This window comes from Petaurus breviceps, unplaced genomic scaffold, assembly GCF_028583685.1.
Source record: "Petaurus breviceps papuanus isolate PSGF00001 unplaced genomic scaffold, PetGlider_PUasm1.0 120, whole genome shotgun sequence".
In the NCBI taxonomy this organism is placed as follows: Eukaryota; Metazoa; Chordata; class Mammalia; order Diprotodontia; family Petauridae; genus Petaurus; species Petaurus breviceps.
The window spans coordinates 2,504,484-2,527,623 of record NW_027185627.1 but is presented as its reverse complement, the minus strand read 5'-3'; the positions used below and the strand labels follow the sequence as shown (position 1 = coordinate 2,527,623).

The following is a 23,140-nucleotide window of genomic DNA, read 5'->3' as shown; positions in this document are numbered from 1 at the left end:
CCTTCCTTCCTTCCTTCCTTCCTTCTTTCCTTCCTTCCTTCCTTCCTTCCTTCCTTCCTTCCTTCCCTCCTTCCTTCCCTCCTTCCTTCCTTCCTAATGGCTTGTTTAAGTAGATTAGGTTGGAATTGCCTCAATTCGGAGGATAGGAAACACATTTGTATTACAATTTGCTTTTGATCTTTGCTATAGGAAGTCAGTGATCTAATGGTATATAGACAGCTGATTCCGGAATGATTCCCACAAGCAGTAAATCGCCATTTTATTTTTGTTGGACTATAATCAGTATCACTTTTGGGGGGGGGGGCAGTGTTGTTTGGTGTTCTTTTTGAAGAAAGTATCCATGGATAAATTGACATGAGGATTCTGTATAGTTTATAAATCTTTGGCTTTCCTTTCTTATTCCTGAATCATGTTTTTCAATGTATGCATGTATACAGATGCATATATGCACATTTACATATATACACATATGTTGTTATTGTTGTGGTTCAGTTATTTCAGTTGTGTCTGACTTTTTGTGACCCCATTTGGGGTGTTCTTGGCCAAGATAATGGAAGTGGTTTTCCATTTCCTTCTCCAGCTTATTTTACAGATGAGGAAACTGAGGCAAGCAGGCAAGCAGTGACTTGCCCAGGGTCACAGCTAGTAAGTGTCTGAGGTCAGATTTGAACTTGTGAAGATGAGTCTTCTTGACTCCAGGCCTGGAACTCTATCCACTGTCCTCTAACTGTCTATACAAATGTGTGTGTTTTCCATATATATTTCATATATATATATACACACACACACACACACACACACACACACACACACACACACACACACATATTTGCTACTTTTTTCTATGCCTTTGCACTGAAGTCTCAGAGTACTAAAGTATATGTTGATTTATCTTGGAGGCTCCTATTGAGTTCTTCGTATCATTTCTTTACCTCTTCACTATCTATTACAGCTGTTTAGCACAACCCAGTTGTTGCCATTTTTATGCTGATCTTCTTGCAAATGTTTATCATGAGCATTGCAATTTGAAATCACCATCTAATGAAATGATGTTTCTTGTTGACTTTGGAGATGTGAGAAAATCAACTCTGTCAACTCCATTTTTTCCTCCAAAGAAAATCTGTGAGCCATCTTTCTGGTTATTTGCAACTTTTTTTTTATCTTCTATTTTTCCTTATAGCAAGAAGGTCAAGATTGATCTGCTTTGGATCTTCTAGTTGCAGGTCATTTAGAGTGTTTATAGATGGTTTAAAAAAAATGCTGTCGTTTTTAACACCTTTTGCTTCTTTTTCTCCCATTCTGATAGCTTTCAGTGCAGAAGTGGAAATGAAAAGGCTATTTTGTGTGTGTGTGTGTAGGGGGGCATTGGTGGTTTTTTAAAAATTTCAAAATGGGTTGTCATGAAATTTATCAAATGGTTGAATAACTGAGAATTTTTATACCTTTTTTTTTTTTTTTTTGCCAAGAGTCAGAAGAGGAGCCCAGAGCCAGGGAGGAGAGGCAAGACTCAGGGGATCATAGATGTAGAGCTGGAGGAGACCCCTAGAAGACATCTAATCTAACCTCATTTTACAAATAATAATAATAATAATGATAGCTAACATTTATATAGTGCTTACTATGTGCCAGTCAGCGTTTAGTGCTTTACAATTATTATGTCATTTGATTCTCACAGCAACTCTGGGAGATAGGTGCTTTTGTTATCCCCATTTTACAGATGGGGAAACTGAGGCAAACTAACATTAAGTTATTTGCCCAGGCTCACACAGCTAAGTGTCTAAGGAAGGATCGGAGCTCAGGTCTTCTTGACTCCAGACCTAGTGTGCTCTGTCTACTGCACCACTAGCTGCCCTTGATGAGAGAATGGAGGCACAGAGAGGTTAAGTGACTAGCACAAAATCATACAGATCATGAAAGACAGAACTGAAGATTCAAACTCAGGTTCTCTATCTCCAAATCCAAGGCTCCTCCCACCACCCCATATTGCCCATCTACAGGAGTAGATCATCTGGTAGCTTCCAATCCAGCATGAATTTATTAAATGGCTCTGATGTTGCAGTTGGTGCTGGGGATAGGAAGACATTTTCATTTGAAGTAAGCAAACATGAATAACTATGAGGTTCAGGAAGGACTTCCTGTGGAAAGTGGCACATGTACTGAGCCATTAAGGAAGCCAGAGGTTCTGTGGAGACAGAGGTAAGGGAGCGATTACATTCAAGGCATGGGGAGGTAGGAGCTAAAATTCCAAGTCTGTGGTTTTGGCTGGGATGTGGAATGTGTGAAGGACAGTAATGTCATACAAGTGTGAAGAGGTGGACTGGAGCCAGATTTCGAAGGATATTAAATGTCAAGTTGAGGAGTTTATAGTTTATTTTGAGAGGCAGGAGGAAGCTATTGAGGCTTCTTAAGCATGGATGTGGTTGGATGATTGCAAGGGATATTATTTTGACATTTGTGAGGAGGATGCAATGAAGTGAGGAGTGATTGTGTATGAGAAGTCCAGTTATTGGGTTTTTATTACAATAGTCCAGCTTAGAAGTGATGAGTGCCCAAATGAGGATGGTGGTCATGTGAGTGGGGAGAAACTGACAATTATTATTTTGCTTTTTGGAGGGGGGAACGCAAGGCAATTGGGGTTAAGTGACTTGCCCAAGGTCACACAGCTAGTAAGTGTTAAATGTCTGAGGCTGGATTTGAACTCAGGTCCTCCTGATGCCAGGGCCAGCACTCTCTTCACTGCACCACCTAGCAGCCCCCAAACTTACAGTTATTTAAGAGACTGTGGAAGTATAATCTAATAGATTTGGAAATTTATTGGTTATGACAGGTGAAAGAGTAGAAAATGACTATTTTCTTTTTGTTATGGCGAGTGAGTACTGACCCCTAGTAGATGAGGGTAAAGGGCTAGAGCCCTCTATTGAGTTGGAAAGGTACATGATTGGAAGTATGGTGGTGCCCTCAAAAGAACTAGGTAAATTTGGAGAAGCAGTGATTTAGTAGGGGAAGAGAATATGTTACATTTTGAAAATGTTGTATATGAAATAACTGCAAGATATTCATTTGGGGATATCCAATAAACAGTTAATATATAATTAAATATAACAGTTAATATATAATGAAATATGAATATGATAAATATTCATATTATATATTCATAATCATATAAATATATAAAATATGAGACTGGAACTCAGGCTAGAGCTGAGTACATACATCTGGGAGTCATTTGAAAAGAGAAGAAAACTGAGCCCGTATTTGCTTATTAGATCACTGGCAGTCAGTATAAAGATAGAAGATAAAAAGACTTTAGAGAAAGCCTTGGGGAACTTTTACAATTAGTTAGTGGGGAATTGGTGATGCCACAAAGGTGACAGAGAAAGCATATTCAGGTAGGCAAAGAAGCAGAAGAGAGATGTATAAAGAAAACTGAGGGAAGAGAGAATGTCTAGAAGGGATGGGCTGGTCAGCAGTGACAAACGCAGCTGTCGGGCAGAAATGTGTGGAAATTTATTGGCCTGGCACCTTTGGTACCAATTAGGTATCATCTTACCATCCCACCCTGCTTTAGTCTAGACCTGGGAAGCCCTTACTTGTTATCTGATGTGAATCTTCCATCTGCTTTGGGGGTAGAGATTAGCTGGATAGGATTACGTTCTGTGGGAGTGGGGAGGGAATCTTTTTGGAGTCTAATGACTAGGATGGAGCCCTCACTCCTTTCCCCATACCTAGATACCTAGGGACCCAGCTTAACCCCAGTGGTCTCAGCTTAACCCCAGTGGTCTTCGTTTCAACAGATGCTGAAGTTTCAGAAATTCCTGAGAGTATTGGAGCAAGATAGCCTAAAGGAAAAAAAAATACTTAACTTTAATTTTCTCAGACCATAGCAGGACTTTGAGTATTGGCAGTCATACTCCTCTCCTGTCATCCTCCAGAATCTATATCTGTAGCTGTTCCCCTACCCAAACAGTTCTGGGGCCTTTTTGATACCATCCAAATTTGGTCACTTTTATTTTGTTGTGCCAAATGACCTGCATACTGCTGTGTAGTCTTCCATACTTAGCTTGGTCTTTGGAAAGGAGATATAGTCTGTTGTTGAAAATTATATCCCAAAGCCTTTCCAGCACAATAGACTGTGTAGGAGTTTATGATCTTCCATTATAACTTTCAAGAACCCAGGGCCATCTGTGGGCCAGGATGAGGTACCTGAAAAAGTTATTTGTAGATACATTACCTTTTATCATTTGGGAATATTTGTGTCAGTTCAGAAGACCCATAATGAAACATATTTTCTGCTTCTCCAGAGAGAGATGGTATACTAGAGGTGTGGAATGAGATGTATATTTTTAGACATGACCAATATGTTGATTTTTTTGTTTGTTTATTACAAGGGAGAGTTCTTTGGTAGGGTAGGGAAGAATCATTAGGAAGTCATTGTGATATTTAAAAGGAAAGGAATTTGGTATCTAATATTACCAGCCTGTTGGACAGGGTGTTTTGAACAAAGATATGCTAACAAAGATGGAAGATGAGAAGAGCTAGCTTTTTAACTTTAACTTCTAACCCATTATGCCAAACTCAGCTTAGGGGCTGTGAAGGGATCAAGAAAAATTGGCTTGAGGTTCAAGTGATAGCTCTTAGATCTTCATCCTAAGCTACAGAACATAAATAAATTATGTCAAATTACTGTAATTAAGCTAAGCTACCCAGAAAATCCATTACTTGGCTAGAAATTCAAGGCAACAAAGTTATAATACCAGAAACTAGGTCAGCCACCCTACCACCCACATATCTGTAATCCATGTTACAGAAATAATCATCAGCTTTTCTTTAACAGAAGTGTTTGCTACCTCTTTTTTTTTTTTTTTTTTTTACAATTTTTCTTTCTTTTACTAAGAACTTGTGGGCTAACAGTATCCTGAAATCACTTTATCTATGTAGACTTTCTAGTAAAATTCTGTGTTGGGAAGTCAAGGCGTAAATAGCTTTTAGGCCCATAGTAGGGAGGGGCACAATGAGTTGAAAAGAATATACATTAATCACAGTCCTCCTCTTTTGTGCTTAATGTCCTTCTCAATGGTTTCTGGTGTACTGTTTTCTACTTTTTAGGCCTCTCCATTCTGTGCTTGTCTGTTGTTTCCCCACTGTCACTTTGCTTACCATTCTGTACCAAGATTTACTTTTTTCTCTTTAACTTGATCTTAATCTCTCAGGTGGTTCTAGCCTCCTGTATGAAACTGAAGCAAAATGGTAATAGAAACTTACATATAGAACACTTCAAAATCTGTGAAGTGCTTTCCCTACAAAAATTCTGTGAGCTAGGTGGGTAGTATAAATATTATCATACCCACTTTTAAAAATAACATGTTATTGATGTCTTTTGTTACATCAATGAAATTTCCCCCAGTATTCTTTTCCCTCCCTCACCTATAACAATGAATATTCTTTAAAGAAAAAAAAAGAGGAAGAAGGGAAAAAAGTCAGTAAAAATGATCAGTATATTAAGAACTTCTGAAAATAGATGCAGTGATTCATACCTGCGCATCTTTTTACCTCTGCAAAAGCTTAGACAGGGGTGGGTAAGGTGAGGGAGGATGGGGGATGCAATTGGGAAGTTGTCTTCTCATACCTCTTTTTTGTGGTCATGATTATTCTTTATAATTCTGTAACGTTCACTTTCAGTTGTTTGATCCACTTTCAATTGCTGTTCTTTCAATTGACGTCACGGTAGTCATTGTGGATATTGTTTTCTTGGCTCTGCTGACTTTACTCTGCATTAGATGTGCCTGTTTTTTTGAATGAGGAAACTGATGCTCACAAAGGTCTAACTTGCCAAGATGCTATAGCTAGCAAGTTTTTGTGTGAGGATTTCAACCCGAGTCCCTTTATTCCAAGTCGGAATTCCTTTGTTTGGCCACACTGATTTCATCCAGTACCTTGCATTTTATCTCTTATTGGCCCGGTATAAGGTTTTCTGTCTTGTTGAAAGTATGTCTGCTAGGGAGATGTCTTTCATAACCAGTACTGTTTCAGGTAAACCAAAATTTCTCTTCATTTAGTTCAGCCTGAGCTGTTTGGTTGACTCCACTAGATGTTACAGACTTTTTTTTTTTTTAAGGTGGCTTTTGTTCTAGTCACGTATAGCCATGTTTCTTACTGGTTGTTGTTTTTTTGTACTTTAAGTAGGGAAAGGTATTGCTGTTGTAGTGTTAATTCCCTCCAATTACATGTTATCATATTCATTATTGTGTCATTATCATATCAATATTTCCTTTTTATTTATGGTTTTATAAGTCAACCAACATTTTTGGTTTTGCATTTTGCTTCTTTTATAGGTAGGTAGATTTTGGGAGAAGCAGAAGTTCACCCCCTCCCCATTTTGTGAGGAAAATCAACTTTCCTAAGCAACGCCCAAAGTTAACTAAAGTGAAAATTTGCAATTTTCAGTCTCCTGAATCAAGAAGAAAGCCAAAATTAAGATAAAAAAAAAAGGCAGAACTAGGCACAATGAGTAGAAGTTGTAGAAAGGCACATTTTAAATCAATATAAAGAAAAACTTCTTAACAATTAGGTAAATAGTATGATATCATTTGTGGTCTTCATGCAGATACTTGATGGCCATTTTTTGGAGAGGAAGAAGAGAGTTATATAGGCAGCTGTAGTTGAGTAGTTATGGGCCAGATTTGATAACCTCAGAAGTCCATTACAACTCTAATAGTCTGTGATCCTATGAAAGAAACACAGTTTTCTTTCTTTTTTAAAAAATGTATTTTAGGTATTTTGTCATATATTTTCCAATTACATTTGAAAATTTTTTAACATTTATTTAAAAAAAATTTAAGTTCCAAATTTTCTCCCTCCATCTGTCCTTCCCCCTTTTCTTGAGAGAGCAAACAATATGGTATTGATTATACACGTGAAGTCATGGAAAATGTATTTCCATATTAGCTATGATGCAAAAGAAAACAAACAATACACCAAGAAAAATAAAGTGAAAAAATTAAGCTTCAGTCTTCATTCAGAGTTCGTCAGTTTTCTCTCTGGAGGTGGATAGCATTTTTCATCCTGGGTCCTTTGGAATTGTCTTTATTAGAGCAGTTAAGTCTTTCCCACTTGATCATTGTTAAAATATTGCTATTACTTTGTACAATATTCTCCTGGTTCTGCTCACTTTTGTGTCAATTCATATAAGTCTTCTCTGGTTTTTCTGAAACCATCCTGTGTGTCATTTTTTTATAGCACAATGGTATTACATCACAACCTTATATCACAACTTGTTCAGTCATTCCCCAATCGATGGACATCCTCTCAATTTCCAGTTATTTTCCACCAAAAAAGAGCTGCTATAAATATTTTTGTACATATAAGTCTTTTCCACTTTTCTTTGGTCTCTTTGGGATACAGTGGATATAGTGGTATTGGTAGATCAAAGGGTATGCACAGTTTCATAGCCCTTGCGCATAGTTCCAAATTGAAGAAAAAAATTTTTCTAAAAAATGTGTTGCAAGAGTAGCCTTTGATTCCATTATTAAGTAAAATTCCCAAGTTATACCTAGAGTAAAAAAGAATGCTTAAGTGGGAGAAAAATTACTTGTTCTTATTCTACTTCAGGAATGCATCTAAACAACAACATGAACAGCTTGAAGTTTGGCAGTGACCACCATAGAATATCTTCTCATGCACAGACAGCCACAAAACAAGGGAAGCCGGACTTGCCCTCCACAAGAACAGGAAATGACAAGATTGTTCTGCTTGTGTGTAATAGAGCATGCACTGGGCAGCAGGGGAAAAGGTAAAAACAGGTCTATTTCTTAACAGTTTATCCAATTTACTTTTTTCAAAATTTTTTTTTTCAATTTCAATTTTTTAAAAGACCTTTTGGTCTTAGTATGCTTCCATCTAACAAGGCACTGGGGGTATAAAGATTGCTTGCTATATATGCCAGGGTTTAATCTATTTTGACAGCTAATATGACATAAGACATGTTTACATGTATGCCATGCGGAGACATAGAATTCCAACCACAAGAGATCAACCAGAATTTTGTTTTTTTGCATAGAAATATTTGATTGTGATGGTTGATCCTCGTCCTGTTGCTAATTACTCTATTGTGAATTCCCATACCATTTCTTTCTCTTAAGGCTCTTAACATATTCAGTTTATATTATAATTATTTGTGTACATATCTTATTTCTTGTATTAGATTGTAAGCTCCATAAGATTGTGTTGTGCTTTTTTTGTATCTCTCTGGACCCTCACCAACCATACATCAGTCTTACACATAAGTGTAGGTGAAATACCAAAAATTTTGAATTGATTGAAAAGAGCCAATGGAGAGCAGTAGGCTATCTAATGAGACAGCTTATTCCTGGTTTTTGTCCCTGATATTTGTGTTATTATTTGTAGAATGAGGAGGATATACTACATGATATGTTATGGTCCTTCACACTCTGATGGTCTATGAATTTCCCCCAGTTCTTTATCACTCGCCCCTTGTATCAGTTATTTTCTGCACCTGCCATACCAAGCTACGCAAGGGTCTCTGTTTCATGACTTGGAGTAGCCAGTTAACTACGGTATATGTGATGGGCTATTTGAACTGGGAGCTGAAAAAACAAAAAAAACCCTGTGTTTATTTAGGGAGGGACAAGGACTGGTTATCCCTTAAATATCACTGGATCCATCATCTCTCTCCTAAACATGATCTAGATAAAACAGAGATGTTATTTATTAGATTTTTTTCTTGTTATCTTTTATTTTATTTTTCCTTTTTGAAGAGCAATTGGGGTTAAGTGACTTGCCCAAGGTCACATGGCTAGTTTTTGTGTCTGAGGCCGGATTTGAACTCAGGTCTCCTGACTCCAGGGCCAGTGCTCTATTCACTGCACCACCTAGCTGCCTCTTCTTGTTATCTTTTAGCTTGTATTCCTTAGCTCAGCAGCCTCAAATTGAAGTGAATTATTAATTTATTTTTTTAAAATTGATTTATTTACTTTTAATTTACAACATTCAGTTCCACAGTTGCTTGAGTTTCAAATTTTCTCCCCCTCCCTTTTCTCCCTTCCTTGCCATCATGGCGGCATGCACTCAAATATAGGATCTACAAATATCTTCACATTAATCATTAGTCAGGTTGTAAAGATGGATTATGACTGATGGAATGATCAGTGGGAAAGAGGAAACAAAACAAAACAAGAAAAAGAAACAGAGCAAGTAGTTTGTTTCACTCTGCATTCAGACTCCACATCTCTTTCTCTGGATGTGGGTATCTCTTTCCATCATGAGTCTTTTGGAGTTGTCTTATAACCTTACATTGCTGAGAGGAGCCCAGTCTATTGAAGTTAGTCGTCACACATACGTTGTGTCTGTGATTGTGTACAGACTTCTCCTGGTTCTGCTCTTCTCACTCAGCATAAGTTTGTTTAAGTCTCTCCAGGTTATTATGAAGTCTGTCTGCTCCTCATTTCTTATAGCACAGTAGTATTCCATTACATTTATATACCACAACTTGTTCAGCCATTCCCCAGTTGATGAGCATCCCCTTGATTTCCAATTCTTTGCCACCACAAAAAGAGCCACTATAAATATTTTTGTACTTATGGGTCCTCCTCCCACTTCTCTGATCTCTTTGGGATATAACCCTAGAAGTGGAATTGCTGGGTCAAAAGGTATGCGCTTATTTATAGCCCTTTGGGCATAGTTCCAGATTGCTCTCCAGAATGGCTGGATCAGTTCACAACTCCACCAACAATGCATTAGTGTTCTCCACATCCTCTCTAGCATTTGCCATTTTCCTGTTTTGTCATCTTAGCCAATCTGGCTAGTGAGATGTAGTACCTCATTGTTGTTTTGATTTGCATTTCTCTAATCACTGAAGTGAATTATTTAAATTTTTTTAATAACACTTTTTTAATTTGTCCTACTTCAATCTAAATCTTTGTTTCTTTTCTTCAGACTTGTTAATCTGATTACATAGTTGTCTGAGCAAAGAGACAAAAGGCTGCCTATTCTACCTTGGGAAACTTCAGACAGCTAAATCCCAACTCACTCAAATCTATTGGGTTTTCCCTTTTATCCCTGATCAATACTTCCTGGGACAAACTCTTCCCAGGTTGTTATATCATAGCCTCCTCCTTCTATGTTGTTGGATTACTATTTTTAGTATATCCTGGTCTCAAAGGAGATCTAGAAATGCCCCTATTTACTAGTAGACTGAATATGGTACAGTCTTTGGAACACACCTACTCCTACAAACCACCAGAACAGGAGTTCTTAACTTTGTGTGTGTGTGTGTGTGTGTGTGTGTGTGTGTCCTGAATGGACTCCTCAGAATAATGCTTTTAAATGCATAAAATAAATGCATAAAATATATAGGATTACAAAGGAAACCAATTACATTGAAATAAAGTTATAAAAACTAAAAAAAAATTATTGATCCCATATTAACCCCTATTCTAGCCCTCAGAAGGAAGAGAATTAGCTTTTCCTGTGGAATTAGAGGTGTTCAAATGTAACATCTAGTTATGATTGACTTTTGGGGCTTTTAGGGTATGTCTTACCTAGCAGGTAGATAGTCTGTACTCTAAATTCAGTGAGCTCCTTTTTACTGTGTTGTTCTTATTGACTCTGGCTCCCTGGAATATGGATTCTGCCTTCCTTTTCATCCTGTCTTAGCTGTTTTCGAAAGAGGTGACTTCTTGTCTGCCTGACCCCACTGTACTTAGTTCATCCTTATAGCCCTACTTCTCTGGTATTCAATCTTCTTGTCTGCCCAACTGCTTAACAAGGCAAGCTTCTGATCTTGGTCTTTTCTTCCTGCCCCTGTCTTTGCTTTGCCATGGCAGTCCCAAGATACCATTCTGGCCTATCAGTTGTTACATGTGAACTAAACATGGAAACTTCTTTTCTTTCTATTGTTCTCATGTCATTGAAGCTGTGGAGCAGGGAGTTGTTGTAATTTATGTTGAATTTCTAGTTTCATTTCAAATTTAAGACCTGTCCTAAGAACAGTCCTATTCTGATTCCAGATAATTACCCTGGCCTAATAAAATAATAACACCTCATTCATATAGCATTTTAGATTTTACATAATCTTTTCCTCTCAATAACTTTGTGAATTATATGATTTACATATTATGGTCATTTTACAGCTGAGTAAATTCAAAGTTCAGTGACTTAAATGTCTTACTCATGGTAGAAATACAGTAAGAGCTGTATTATTAAGGCTCCATATGCCAAATAAAAATGTTTTCTTTTTCCTTAGATTTGGACAACCCTTTGTGTTACACTTAGAGAAGACAATAGCATGGGATCTCTTGCAGAAGGAGATTTTGGAAAAGATGCAGTATTTTTTGAGACCCACAGTTTGCATCCAGGTGAGTAAACATTCTAGTTTCCATATCTTTGTATACTTGGTAAAGAAAATGAGTTATGAAAAGTGACTTCAAAATTCCAAATTCTCAGCGGGGCAGGAAACTAGGCTCCAGTGCGGAGAAGACCTGATGAAATGTAACTTAGCTAAGTTGTATCTGAATAGATTTTTAGTCCTTCCTTCCTTCCTTCCTTCCTTCCTTCCTTCCTTCCTTCCTTCCTTCCTTCCTTCCTTCCTTCCTTCCTTCCTTCCTTCCTTCCTTCCTTCCTCCCTCCCTCCTTTCCTTCCTTCCATCTTTCCTACTAAAGGAATTGGCCATTGAAGGATTTTCTTTGACTTGCCAGACATTTTATTATAACAATTTCCTAATAGAAAGCATATCATAAACCTTAAATTACTGTAATAACATGAACTATTACTAATGAAGTTCAACACTGAGAAAGCCTGGTAGAATTTTTATATCTTATCCTAACAGTCTTTAAGCATCAGTAGTTCTTTGCTTAAACCCAAACAAAAAAACCTCAATAACTTACTTACATTTTGATCTCCTAATCTTAAAAAAGAGAATAAATACACAAATATCAATGAGCTTAAAATGATGTAACAAGAGTACTTTGCTTTATGTAAATGATGTTAGTTAGATTTTTAGCAAATGAACTTGTATTTAAAATAAGTGAAGATTTTTTTTAGTAAATTGGATTGTCCTTAAAGTACTCAAGAGGAATTCATTCCTTTAGTGATTCCTTGACAAAGTGACCTTTTATCCATCCTGTAAATTTACATTAAATTATTGCAGGAATACACTTGTTCTAGGCATCCTACCTAACCTAACTCTTGTGTTCATAATAGGTGTGTCCATTCAGTTTGCGTGTTGTCAGTGTTGTGGGAATCACATACTTGCTACCACAAGAGGAGCAGCCCCTATGCCACCCAACTGTGGAAAGGTAAAGCCACTTCTTTCCTGACCTCATTGGCTGAGGGAACTCTTCACCTGTCTGTATACCTGGGATTAGAGGGACATTCCTCATTAGATCTTCTGGAATTGAAGTTTTCTTAGCTTACATAGCACATTTCTGAAATGACAGTGAGAGTCATTTGACATTTCTCTATTCATTTCATGGTTGTTTTGTGCTTTACATTTCGGTAAATAGCAAGAATAACAACATGTCTATGGATCATAGATTTAGAGTTTGAATGTGTTGGGCATTCATTTATTAGGTATCTTCTATGTGCCAGGCATTATGCTACATTCTGGAGATACAAAAAAAAAACAAACAAAAAACAAATGATAGACCTTGCCCTTGAGGAGTTTATCTCAGTTTAAATGGGGGAGATACCATGCAAACAAATATATACAACCAAGCTACATACAGGATAGAAAAACTACATACACATGCACACACATACGTGTGTGTGTATTAAGTAATTGGGTGGAGGGAAGACTAGCACCTGGGTAGGCACTCAGGTAAAGTTTCATGTAGGAGGAGATGTTTTAAGTTTAACTTTGGAGGGAGTAGGGGTATTCTAAGAGACAGAAATAAAGAATGAGTGAATTTTATTCACGAGACATAACATTTACAAAGACATGACTGGACATAAGATATAGGAATGACATGTTTTCTTGAGGTCAGTTAGGCTGGAGCATGGATGGAGTAGATGAAGGGGAGTAGTGCTCAAGAAATCTGGAAAAGTAGTCAGATGGGAAGGAGTCAGATTGTGCAGGTCTCTGAAAGCCAAATAAAGGAGGTTGTGTTTTATCTCAGAAGCAATCAGGGAGCCAACTGGAACTTTTTAAGCAGGGAGGTTTTATAGTTATATCTGTTCTTCCTAAAGATATTCCTAAATATCACTGTGGCAGCTGGAAAGGGACCTTGTAAGTTACCTAATTCACTCTCCTTGTTTTAAGGATGAGGAAACTAAGATGATGAATGACTTGTTAGGGTCATATTGGTAGTTAAATGGCAGAGCTAAAATTTGAACTAACTTGAGAGCTAGCAGTCTTTGCACTGAATCAGGATGCTTACTTTGATAATTTTATGAAGAATCAAGTCACTGACCTCACTGTATACAAAATACCCTTAAAGCTAGATTAAGATATAGACAGTTTGAAGAAAAAAAACCCCATCTCCTGGCAGCCTAATGTTCTTGTTGATGAAACTGTTACTTGGCTTTTCTTGGGTTCTGTGCTAGAATGAAAAAAAGAATAAATTAAAAATTACACCTTCTAAAAATATGGTTTGATGACATAAGTGTCTTTTGTTCTGTTACTCTTTAAAATAGAATTAATACTCTGTTCTTTACTCACTTTTATGCCTTAGGATCTGAGGTAAACACAAAAATGGAATGGAAGAATTTCTGGCAGTGTTGGTGCTATGGTGTCAGAGAAGGGAAGGGACAAAATGAGTTTAGTTCCTTGATTTTTTTATAAAAAATTAAATTTTCTTTTATTGTCAGATCTGAATTCTCTCCCTTCCACCTCCCTCACTCTCTTGAGAAAGCTAGAAAAACAGAACCTTTGTTACAAACATGTAGAGTCAAAGGCAAAACAAATTACTGCTTTGGACTAACCCTCCCCACCCCCCCAACATGTCTCAGTCTGTACTCTGTTTTCGTCACCTCTAACAGGAGGTGGGTAGCATGCTTCATCTTGTATCCTCTGAAATTGTCATCGCTTATTATGTGAACCAGATTTCCTAAGTCTTTAAAGTTGTTTGTCTTTACAATATTGTGATTGTTGTATAAATTGTTCTCCTAGTTATGTTTACTTCATTCACTCTGCATCAGTTCATGCAAATCTCAGCTTTCTTTAAAAGTTTTTTTTCTTTAGCACAGTGGCATTTCCTCACAAGCATATACCATGACTTTTTCAACCATTCCTCAATTGATGGATATCTCCTCCATTTCCAATTCTTTGCCACTGCAAAAAGAGCTACTCTAAATATTTTTGTACGTTTGAGTCCTTTTCCTCATTGTGTGATCTCTTTGGGGTTATAGACCTAGTAGTGATGTTGTTTGTCCTTTGTTCTCAGAGAACCATGGCATCAGGAAGATGATGCCATGACTTGCAAGTGAATTGGGTTTAAGTGAGGGAAGGATATGCATTCACCAGCTTCACTCTCTCTTTTGAGTCACCTGGGTCTAGTGGCAAGATATAGATGGAAGAAAACTAGAGATGTCCCCAGATATAGTGGGAGACTTTCGGCTTTTTAAACTAAGGTTTTTTTTTTTCCAAGTCTCAGTTTGACTAAGGAAACACCCATTCAGTGATTAAGGCTAGTTTAGAAATGAGACAAAGAATGACCTCTTTTACCTAATCCAAAAAACCCCAAATCATCTTGGAGGGGAAGACCCTCAGGGTTTCTGGCAAAAACAGAAACCATTGCTATTTACTTTTACTCTGAGCCAATCCTACTCTAAACAATGAAGGCTAAGTGGGGCTTGGGCTGGGATTGGGGGTTGGCCAATCTATGAGAGCTGAGTGAATTGGATTTAAGGCATAGTCTTTAGGAAAGAAATCTAGTCCATAAATCCCAAGATATCTTTTGAGGTTTCAGTGATCAAAGAGCACCTGCAGGTAATGGTATGATACCCTATGTGGACAGAGGGAGAGGAGAGGAAGGTATAGGACAGGAAGGTATGGTAGGGAGGAGAGGGGACAGTCTGACCAACCTCACTTTCTCCTCTGGAGCCATCTGGGTTCAGTGGCACTATATAAATCTGGATGATTGGAGATGACACCCCTCCCCCCACCCAGTAGTGATATCACTGGGTCAAAGGGTATGCTCAGTAAAAGCTTTTGAGGCATTGATCCAAATTGCTTTCCAAAATGTCTGAACAGTTCCTTATTATTCTATGATAACAGGTCTATAGAAAATAATTTCTAGAGAAGAAATAATAGAATATACCTCCCGTATCTCAACAGAGGGGTGAGAAACTACTAGACAGAATATTGTATGTATTGTCAGATATGGTCACTGTATTAAATGCTTTGGTTAAACTTTTTCTTCGCTATAAGGGAGGGTTAAATTTGGGGGAAGCTACAGGGAGCATATTTATAAAATAGACTGTGATATAAAAACAAAGGGCATCAAGAAAACATATTTTAAAAAATAAATCGAAAAGAAAGAAAATAATGTCACTATGAGTACATGTAGCCCTTGTTTTACAACATTCTTCCTGACTTCTCTGCTCTGTTTGACACTAGTCACTTTCCTTTCCTGGATACTTTTTCCTCTTTAGTTTTTGTGACACTGTAATCTTCTGGTTTTCTTCCTATTTTTCCGACAGTTCCATCTCAGTCTTCTTTGCTATTTCCTCATCTGTGTCACATCCATGAACAGTGGGTTTCATCTTCTTCTCTTTTCTGTCTATGCAACCTTACTTAGTGAGCCACCGACTTTCTAACTTCCATAAGCTCAGTTGTCATTTTCTGGACAGATGATTTCCAGACATGTATCTCTATCTCTGTCTTTATATCTATGTAAAGAGATGTGTGTGTATTTTTTTTTTTTGGTAATCTTTCAGTTGTGTCTAACTTCATGACCCCATTTGGGGTTTTCTTGGTAAATATACTGGAGTGGTTTGTCATGTCTTTTGTTAGTTCCTTTGTAATTTTTACAGATAAGGAACTGAGACAAACAGGGTTAAGTGACTTGTCCAAGCTCACATAGTTAGTAAACGTGTGCAGCCAAATTTGAAACATTAGTCTTCCTGACACCAGGTCTGGTGCTCTACCCATTGTGCTACATCTGCCTTTGTATCTATAGTTATACATATATACATACATGCATATGCATATATTCTCCTTCATATAATCTCTTCTTAGTTTCTCTCATTTCCTTTAAGAATTAGTTCACATCACACCTTCTGCAGAAGGCCTTTTCTGTTTCCTTCTACCTCTGATTGCTAATGCCTTTCCAAGATTACCTTCCATGTATATATCAGGTTTGTACATAATTATTTACATATTTTTTTCCTTTTTAGTGTATGAGCTCCTTGAAGGCAGGGACTTTTTCCCTTTTTTCTTGTATCCCCATAGCTTAGCATAGTGCCTGATGTATAGTGAGTATTTCATAAATGCTTTTTGACTGACTAGCTAAAGTGAATTTACATAGTTTAACCTTCATTTTCCTGTTAACATCCAATATAAAAATCAAGAAGTGTGTTTTGGGAAAAAAAATCATCCTATAAACTATGTTGAAAACAATGAGTAGATTAGGGGCTTAAGAATTGAATGCAGATAATTCTAGTATGACAATAGTATTGCATCTGTTAGGAGTAGTTTTTTTTTTAATGTTAGAGTCCAAGACTGTGTTATGCTTTTTTATATACTAGTCACTATCCTGGGTGTTGTTGAGCATGCAAAAAAGTATAAGATACACAGTACATGCCCTTAAGAAACTCCTAATTAAGATGGAGAGAATAGAGTTGTGAAAAGACAGTTGACAATAAAAAGCAATATATGATAAATAACTGTTGAGTGGCACAGAAAGTAATGGTAAGGGGAGGGAGAGATTCCAGTAGATTAGAGTTATTTGGAAAGGGTTTCCACACATTTTAAGGACCCTCCAGGTTTGCACACGTGGATATTTCTGCTCCCACCAACTTAGGCTGCCAACCTGCAGGGTTGTACTCTCAGTTGGAAGGCACCCAAGAAGTCTTCTGATCCAGCCTCTACCTGAACAGGAACCCTCTTTACAAGATCCCTGACAAGTGACCTATTTGATTTCCACATTGTGACCTTTAATGATGGGCATCCAGTCCACTTTTGGACAACACAAAGTGTTGGGAAATTTTGCTTATATTGAACTGAAATACTCTTTTTGGTAACTTTTACCCATTGCTCTAAGATCTGTTTTGGGGTTAAGCAGAACAATTGTAATCATTCTTCTATATGATGATGATGATTATTAATAACAACAGTGATAATAACAGAGTACTTTAAGGTTTGCAGAATACTTTAGCTATATTATCTCATTACTTGCAGATAACTATCATTCCACTCACTTCTTCTCCAGGCTAAATATCCCTAATTCCTTCAAATGATTCATGTATGGCATAGTTTCCAATCTTCTCACCATAATAATTATCCTTTTCTAGATACAATTAATATGAAAAATTTAAAGAAGAATGAGAAGGCTTTATATGAACTGATGCAAAGTTAAAAAAAAATAAACCCCATATGGGAAAACAATAAACACATTGACTATAACAATATAAATGGAAAGATAAAAAAAATTGTTACAGAATACATTGTAATTATGATAGCCATGGTTGTTCCTCTCCCAAAGAGATCAAAGAAAAGGGAAAAGAACTTATATGTGCAAAAATATTTGTAGCAGCTCTTTTTGTGGTGTCAAATAATTGGAAATTGAGGAGATGCCCATCAATTGGAGAATGACTGACCAAGTTGTTGTATAATATTGTAATGAAATAGCATTGTTCTATAAGAAATGACAAGCAGGATGGTTTCAGAAAAGCCTGTGAAGAATTATATAAACTGATGCAATGTGAAATGAGCAGAACCAGGAGAACATTGTACACTGTAACATTGATATTGTAACAATGATCAACTATGAATGACTTAGCTACTTTGATCAATACAATGATTCAATACAACTCCAAAGGACCCATGATGAAAAATACTATCCACCTCCAGAGAACTGATGAACTCTGAATGCAGATTGAAGCATGCTGTTTTCACTTTCTTCATTTTCCTTGCTTTTGTTTTGTAACATGACTAATAAGGAAATGTTTTGCATGACTTCACATATATAATTGAAACTATATTGCTTGCCTTCTCAAGGAGTGGGGGAGGGGCAGGAGGGAGGGAACGAATTTGTAACTCAAAATTTTGAAAAACAAGTGCCAAAAACAAATAAACAAATAAAGAGAAAATGGGAGAGGGGGGAGGAAAGGGTTTACATAAAATATGAGATGAGCTGGGCCTTGAAGGATGCAAAAGAACTGAATAATGGAAGAAGGGAGAAGAATATTTAGGAAAAACAATATAAACACAAACTGAATAATGGAAGAAGGGAGAAGAATATTTAGGAGAAACAATATAAATAAACACAAAGTGAAAGAGATTCATAACTCACATTCATAGATAGTGAGTAGACCATACTGAAACATAGGGTTTGTATCAGACAGTAAGACTGGATGGAGTAAATAGGAGCCAAGTAGTGAAGAATCTTGAATGCCTGACTGAAGACTTTGGATTTGATCCTAGAGGTAAAGGGGAGCCACTGAAGTTTTCTGAGTAGGTTTTAAAATGAGAATGATGGTTTAGGGAGATTAATTTGACCTGACCTATACGGATGGGTTGGAAAGGGGAAAAATTAGACAGGGAGACCAATAAGGGGATGTGGCTTCTGACTCTAAACTCAGCATCTTTTTCCTACTTAGACTCATAAGAACACTTTTAGATCTAGGAAGGGACTCCAGAGATCACTTAGCCTCACCTCTTTACTTTGGGGCAGGCAAAGATCCAGAGAATTCCATCTTTCAGTTCTGTAAGTAATGCCATCTGACTCTTTGCTTATGCTGGAAGGGTGTAGCAGCAAGCACCCCAAGCGTCCTCAGGGTTTGCAGCTACCACAGGTTCTTGGATCTGCTTTGTTAAAGGAAAGCAACTCAAAATGGGTTAACAAGCTTACTTTAATCAGTCAGACATATATCGTTTACCTTGTTCAGGAGAAAAGGTCAGCACCCTGAACCTCAAAGTATACAGGCATAATTATCAAGACAGAAACATCAAGTAGACAGATTTCCAAACTGTCCAACCATTACATCCATACCCAGTCAACATCTGGGTTTCCACATTCTGGGTTTTTCAAAGCCGGGGGACTCTCAACAACGGCTTCCCAGAATTCAGATCAAATCACAGAACACTTCTCAAAGTGAGTCCCAAAACAAAGCTACACATCAGGGCTTATATAGCCTTCTCCTGGCTCAGAGAATGTAACAACCTTATTGACCCACTGGCCAATCAAAAAGTATCTACTGAAAAACAAGCCTCCCTCCCCAGGCTTCTGGTGCACTTTAGCCTAGGGGCAGGGAAGATCTTTAAAATTTACATTCGCATTACAAAGGGTTATGTAATGTATCACTTACAGTGCACACAGGTCAACGTCTTGGTCAGGTAAGAAGCACTGGATTGGAGCCCATGAGCTAACACACAAAAGCAGTGCTTTTGTTTCTTGTGGGTAGTTAGGACATCTGTGACCAACAAAGCTCTTTTTGCCTCATTTTGTACAGTTAATGCAGTAACACTGATGTATCTGTTTATGCTTGTAGCTAGGTTATTACAAGAAAATTCCCAGGTGATTGGGAATGTCAAGCATTATCTTATTAGACACTATTGCCTACTGGTAGTCGATTTCTTGTTGTAAAGTTAGTATCTTTTCAGAAGATGTAAATCTGGCTCTCTGCTATTCCTGTTTAAATATGTAGATTTATCTCTCTTTTTAAAAAAATTAATTTGTTTACTTTTAGTTTACAGGATTCAGTTCCACAATTTGTCTTTCTTTGTATGAGCAAAATTCTCTGAATAAATCATAGGTTCATAGGTGCAAGTTGAAATACAAGTGATGGTAGCTAATTTCAAAGGAGGTTACTTGATCCTTTCAGCTTTCAGATAAGCAGTGGGAGGGAGTGAAGAATGCTGGACATGAAATCATTCTCACTTCTGCTTCTTTGTTTCAAGACTCGACTCAAACTTCACATTCTTCAGAAGGCTTTCCCTAGTGTCCCCCCCCCCCCCAGCTGATAGTACCTTCCTTTATGAGCTTAGCTTCCATCATCTACTCTGTACATAGCTTGTTTTTTTAAACGTCTCCCCAGTTACAATGTGAACTCCTCCAGGGCAGGGAATATCTTCTCTCTCTCTCTCTCTCTCTCTCTCTCTCTCTCTCTCTCTCTCTCTCTCTCTGTCTCTCTCTGTCTCTCTCTGTCTCTCTCTCCCTCTTTCTCACTGTCTGTCTGTTTGTCTCTCTCATTTTTTCCAGTGCTTAACTTAACACAGTAGGTGGCACAAAGTAGTACTGAATAAATCCTTCTTGATTGAGTCAGGAGGCACCAGCAGCTAAGATTCAAATGCCAATACTGACTCATTAGTTATGTGACACTGGGCAAATTATTGAATCTTGCTTTCAATATCTGTAAAATGTAGGTAGTGCTTAGACTAGTATCACAGAAGTATAGCTCTAGAGTTGAATGGGACCTTAGGACCTCTCATTTTACAGATGAGGAAACTGAGACCCAGGGGAAGGGGAGTGACTTTCCCAGACTCACATACATAATAAGAATGAGAAGTGGGATTTGAACCCAGGTACTTAGAGCCAAAAGGGCAACTAGGTAGTGCAATGAATAGAAAGCTGGGCCTGGAGTCAAGAGGACCTGAGTTCAAATTTTGGCTTCAGACACTTACTAGCTGTGTGACCCTGGGCAGGTCACTCAACTACAGTTTGCTCCAATTTCCCCATCTGTAAAATGGGCTGGAGAAGGAAATGACAAACCACTCAGTATCTTTGTCAAGAAAACCCCAAGTGAGACTGGAAAGAGTCAGACATGGCTAATTGACAGAAAAAGCCCCACACTCTCAGAGCCAGTGCTCTTTCTCTTGCACTCTTCTTCCTCTATGAGGTCCTGCATCCCTCAGGGTAGTTTGGAGGAAAGCCCTTCACAAACCTTAAAGTCCTGTTCAGATGAGTAGCTTCTTGTTTATTATTTTGATAGGTTAATTTTCAGAGTGAGTGGAAGATAGACAAGAAACAGTCTTATCAGAAATCTGTTGAACTAGTCAAGGTAGCTCTTGTTTCCAGGGTGATTAAATTGCATAGGAATCTAGACAATTTCTGCCATGCTACAGCTGCCAGGACTCCTGCCCTGGGGCTGTGCTATCCATATTGGGCAGAGTCCATTTTATCTACCTACCTTTTAAATTATATGACTATGAATTTGTGGTGAAATAAAAAGAACGGTTGACTGAGAATTTTTGAAGGGGAGGGGAGGGATTAAGGAAGGTGAGGAGGAGGCAAGACTTAATTTGGAATCAAGAAGACCTGAGTTCATATCCAGCCTCAGATGTTTACTAGCTGTGTGACATTGGGCAAGTCACTTAACCTCTGTTTGTCTTAGTTTCCTTAACTGTAATTACAAATGGGGATAATAATAGCATTTATTTCTCAGGGTTGTTGTGAGAAACATGAGATATTTTTATACTTTTGCCTGATTCCCTGATTCTCAACCCAGCATCTTCGGTCCATTAGACTCATAGATGAACACTTTTAGAGCTAGGAGCGGACTCCAGAGATGACTTAGGCTCACCTCCTCACTTTACATTTGAGGGAAGCAAATGGATGTCCAGAGATAGCCCATCTTTCAGTTCTGTAAGTAAATGCCATAGAACTCTATTCATTTAAGCCAGAAGGATTATGTAATGTGTGTAATGTATGGCACTATGTAAATGCTAGCTATTAGTATTGTCTGGCCTTGAAAGGTGAGTAGTCAGGTGGAGAAGGTTGTGAAGGGAGAAAGGATGTGGTTGAAGGCACAAAGTTGGGGAGGTACATGACATGTTTGAGGAAAAATAAGTTGGCCAATTTGGTGTGAGTGGAAAGTTCATATAGATGTTAAGGTAGTTAAATTCACAACAGTAATACTTAGATTCTTTTTTATTCTTTTCACTCCTCTTACGCATAGTTACTTTTTGTTCTCTCAATTGGTGGGAAGTAGATTTTTCCAGAGTTTTCTCTCAGCTGTTCTTTTTGTCATTTCACCACAAACTATCATCAAATTTGAAAGGTAGGAGAAAGAACTTTATTCTTTAGTTATAATGTATTGTTGAAATTATGCATGAAGTCCAAACTCTGGTTAACTACTTACTTTAGAGGAGTTAGGTTTAGAAGTTTAAATGTCAAAAGAATAGAACTGGACATCTTTTAATTTGTTAAAAATTATTCATTAAGACTAAAAGATGTCTTTCTCTAACTCAGGAAACAAAAAAGCAGCATTTTGGGGCAGCCTTGTCTGAAGTGAAGATGATATACTTAATGTCTGCAGTAGCTCGTATTCCAACAGAGTTTGTTCATAAAAATGAAATGAGCACATACAGCACAGGCAAACATGAGGCAAAGACCTCAGAAGTCATCTAGTCAAATCTCATTTGAAGAGTGGGAGAAATAGCCAGAGAACCCAGGTCAACACAGGGAGCAATTAACTTGGCTAGGATTTCTTTTCTTTCCTTTCTGTCATGATCACTCTTGAATATAAGTGACTTCTGATTACCTTACTTGTCAACATGTTAGAAAATCTATCTTGTACTCTTGTAAGCCAACCAAATTTACCTTTGTCCTGTATGTGGTGTGTGTGTGTGAGTGTGTGTGTGTGTATCTTAATTCACAAAATGACTTTCTGGGGATTTTCCCAAAGACCACTTATAAAAGTCACTTTCTCTTGTGCAAAATAAATGAAACAAATTCTGGCCTCAGCTCTAAGTCTTTAATAGCCTGCTTATTACCTACATAATTTCTTACTTATTTCCTTTTATCCTAGAATCTGAATCTCTTTCCCCATTGTTGTATCTCTACTTTGTCTCACGCCCCCTGGATTGAGTTCTAGATAATACTTCTTGGTTCGGAGCTATGCTAAAAACACAGCTACATAATTCTATTATGTAACCAAGAGCCTGGTTTCTAACTTCTTTTGAATGTCAGGTATTGTGGTGTAGTTGAACTTGTAATGTCTCTGGAGTTAGAAAACATGGCTTTA

At 37.6% G+C, this 23,140-nt stretch overlaps 1 protein-coding gene across 1 annotated transcript in view; it reads left to right on the top strand.

Annotated features, from left to right (window-relative positions):
• USP31 (ubiquitin specific peptidase 31) overlaps positions 1–23,140 on the top strand; it is a 151,005-nt gene that overhangs the window by 72,965 nt on the left and 54,900 nt on the right. The window contains exons 7-9 of the mRNA XM_069089226.1: positions 7,609–7,789; positions 11,261–11,372; positions 12,218–12,312. Coding sequence (XP_068945327.1) covers positions 7,609–7,789; positions 11,261–11,372; positions 12,218–12,312 — 388 coding nt within the window. The remainder of the gene's footprint in view (positions 1–7,608; positions 7,790–11,260; positions 11,373–12,217; positions 12,313–23,140) is intronic.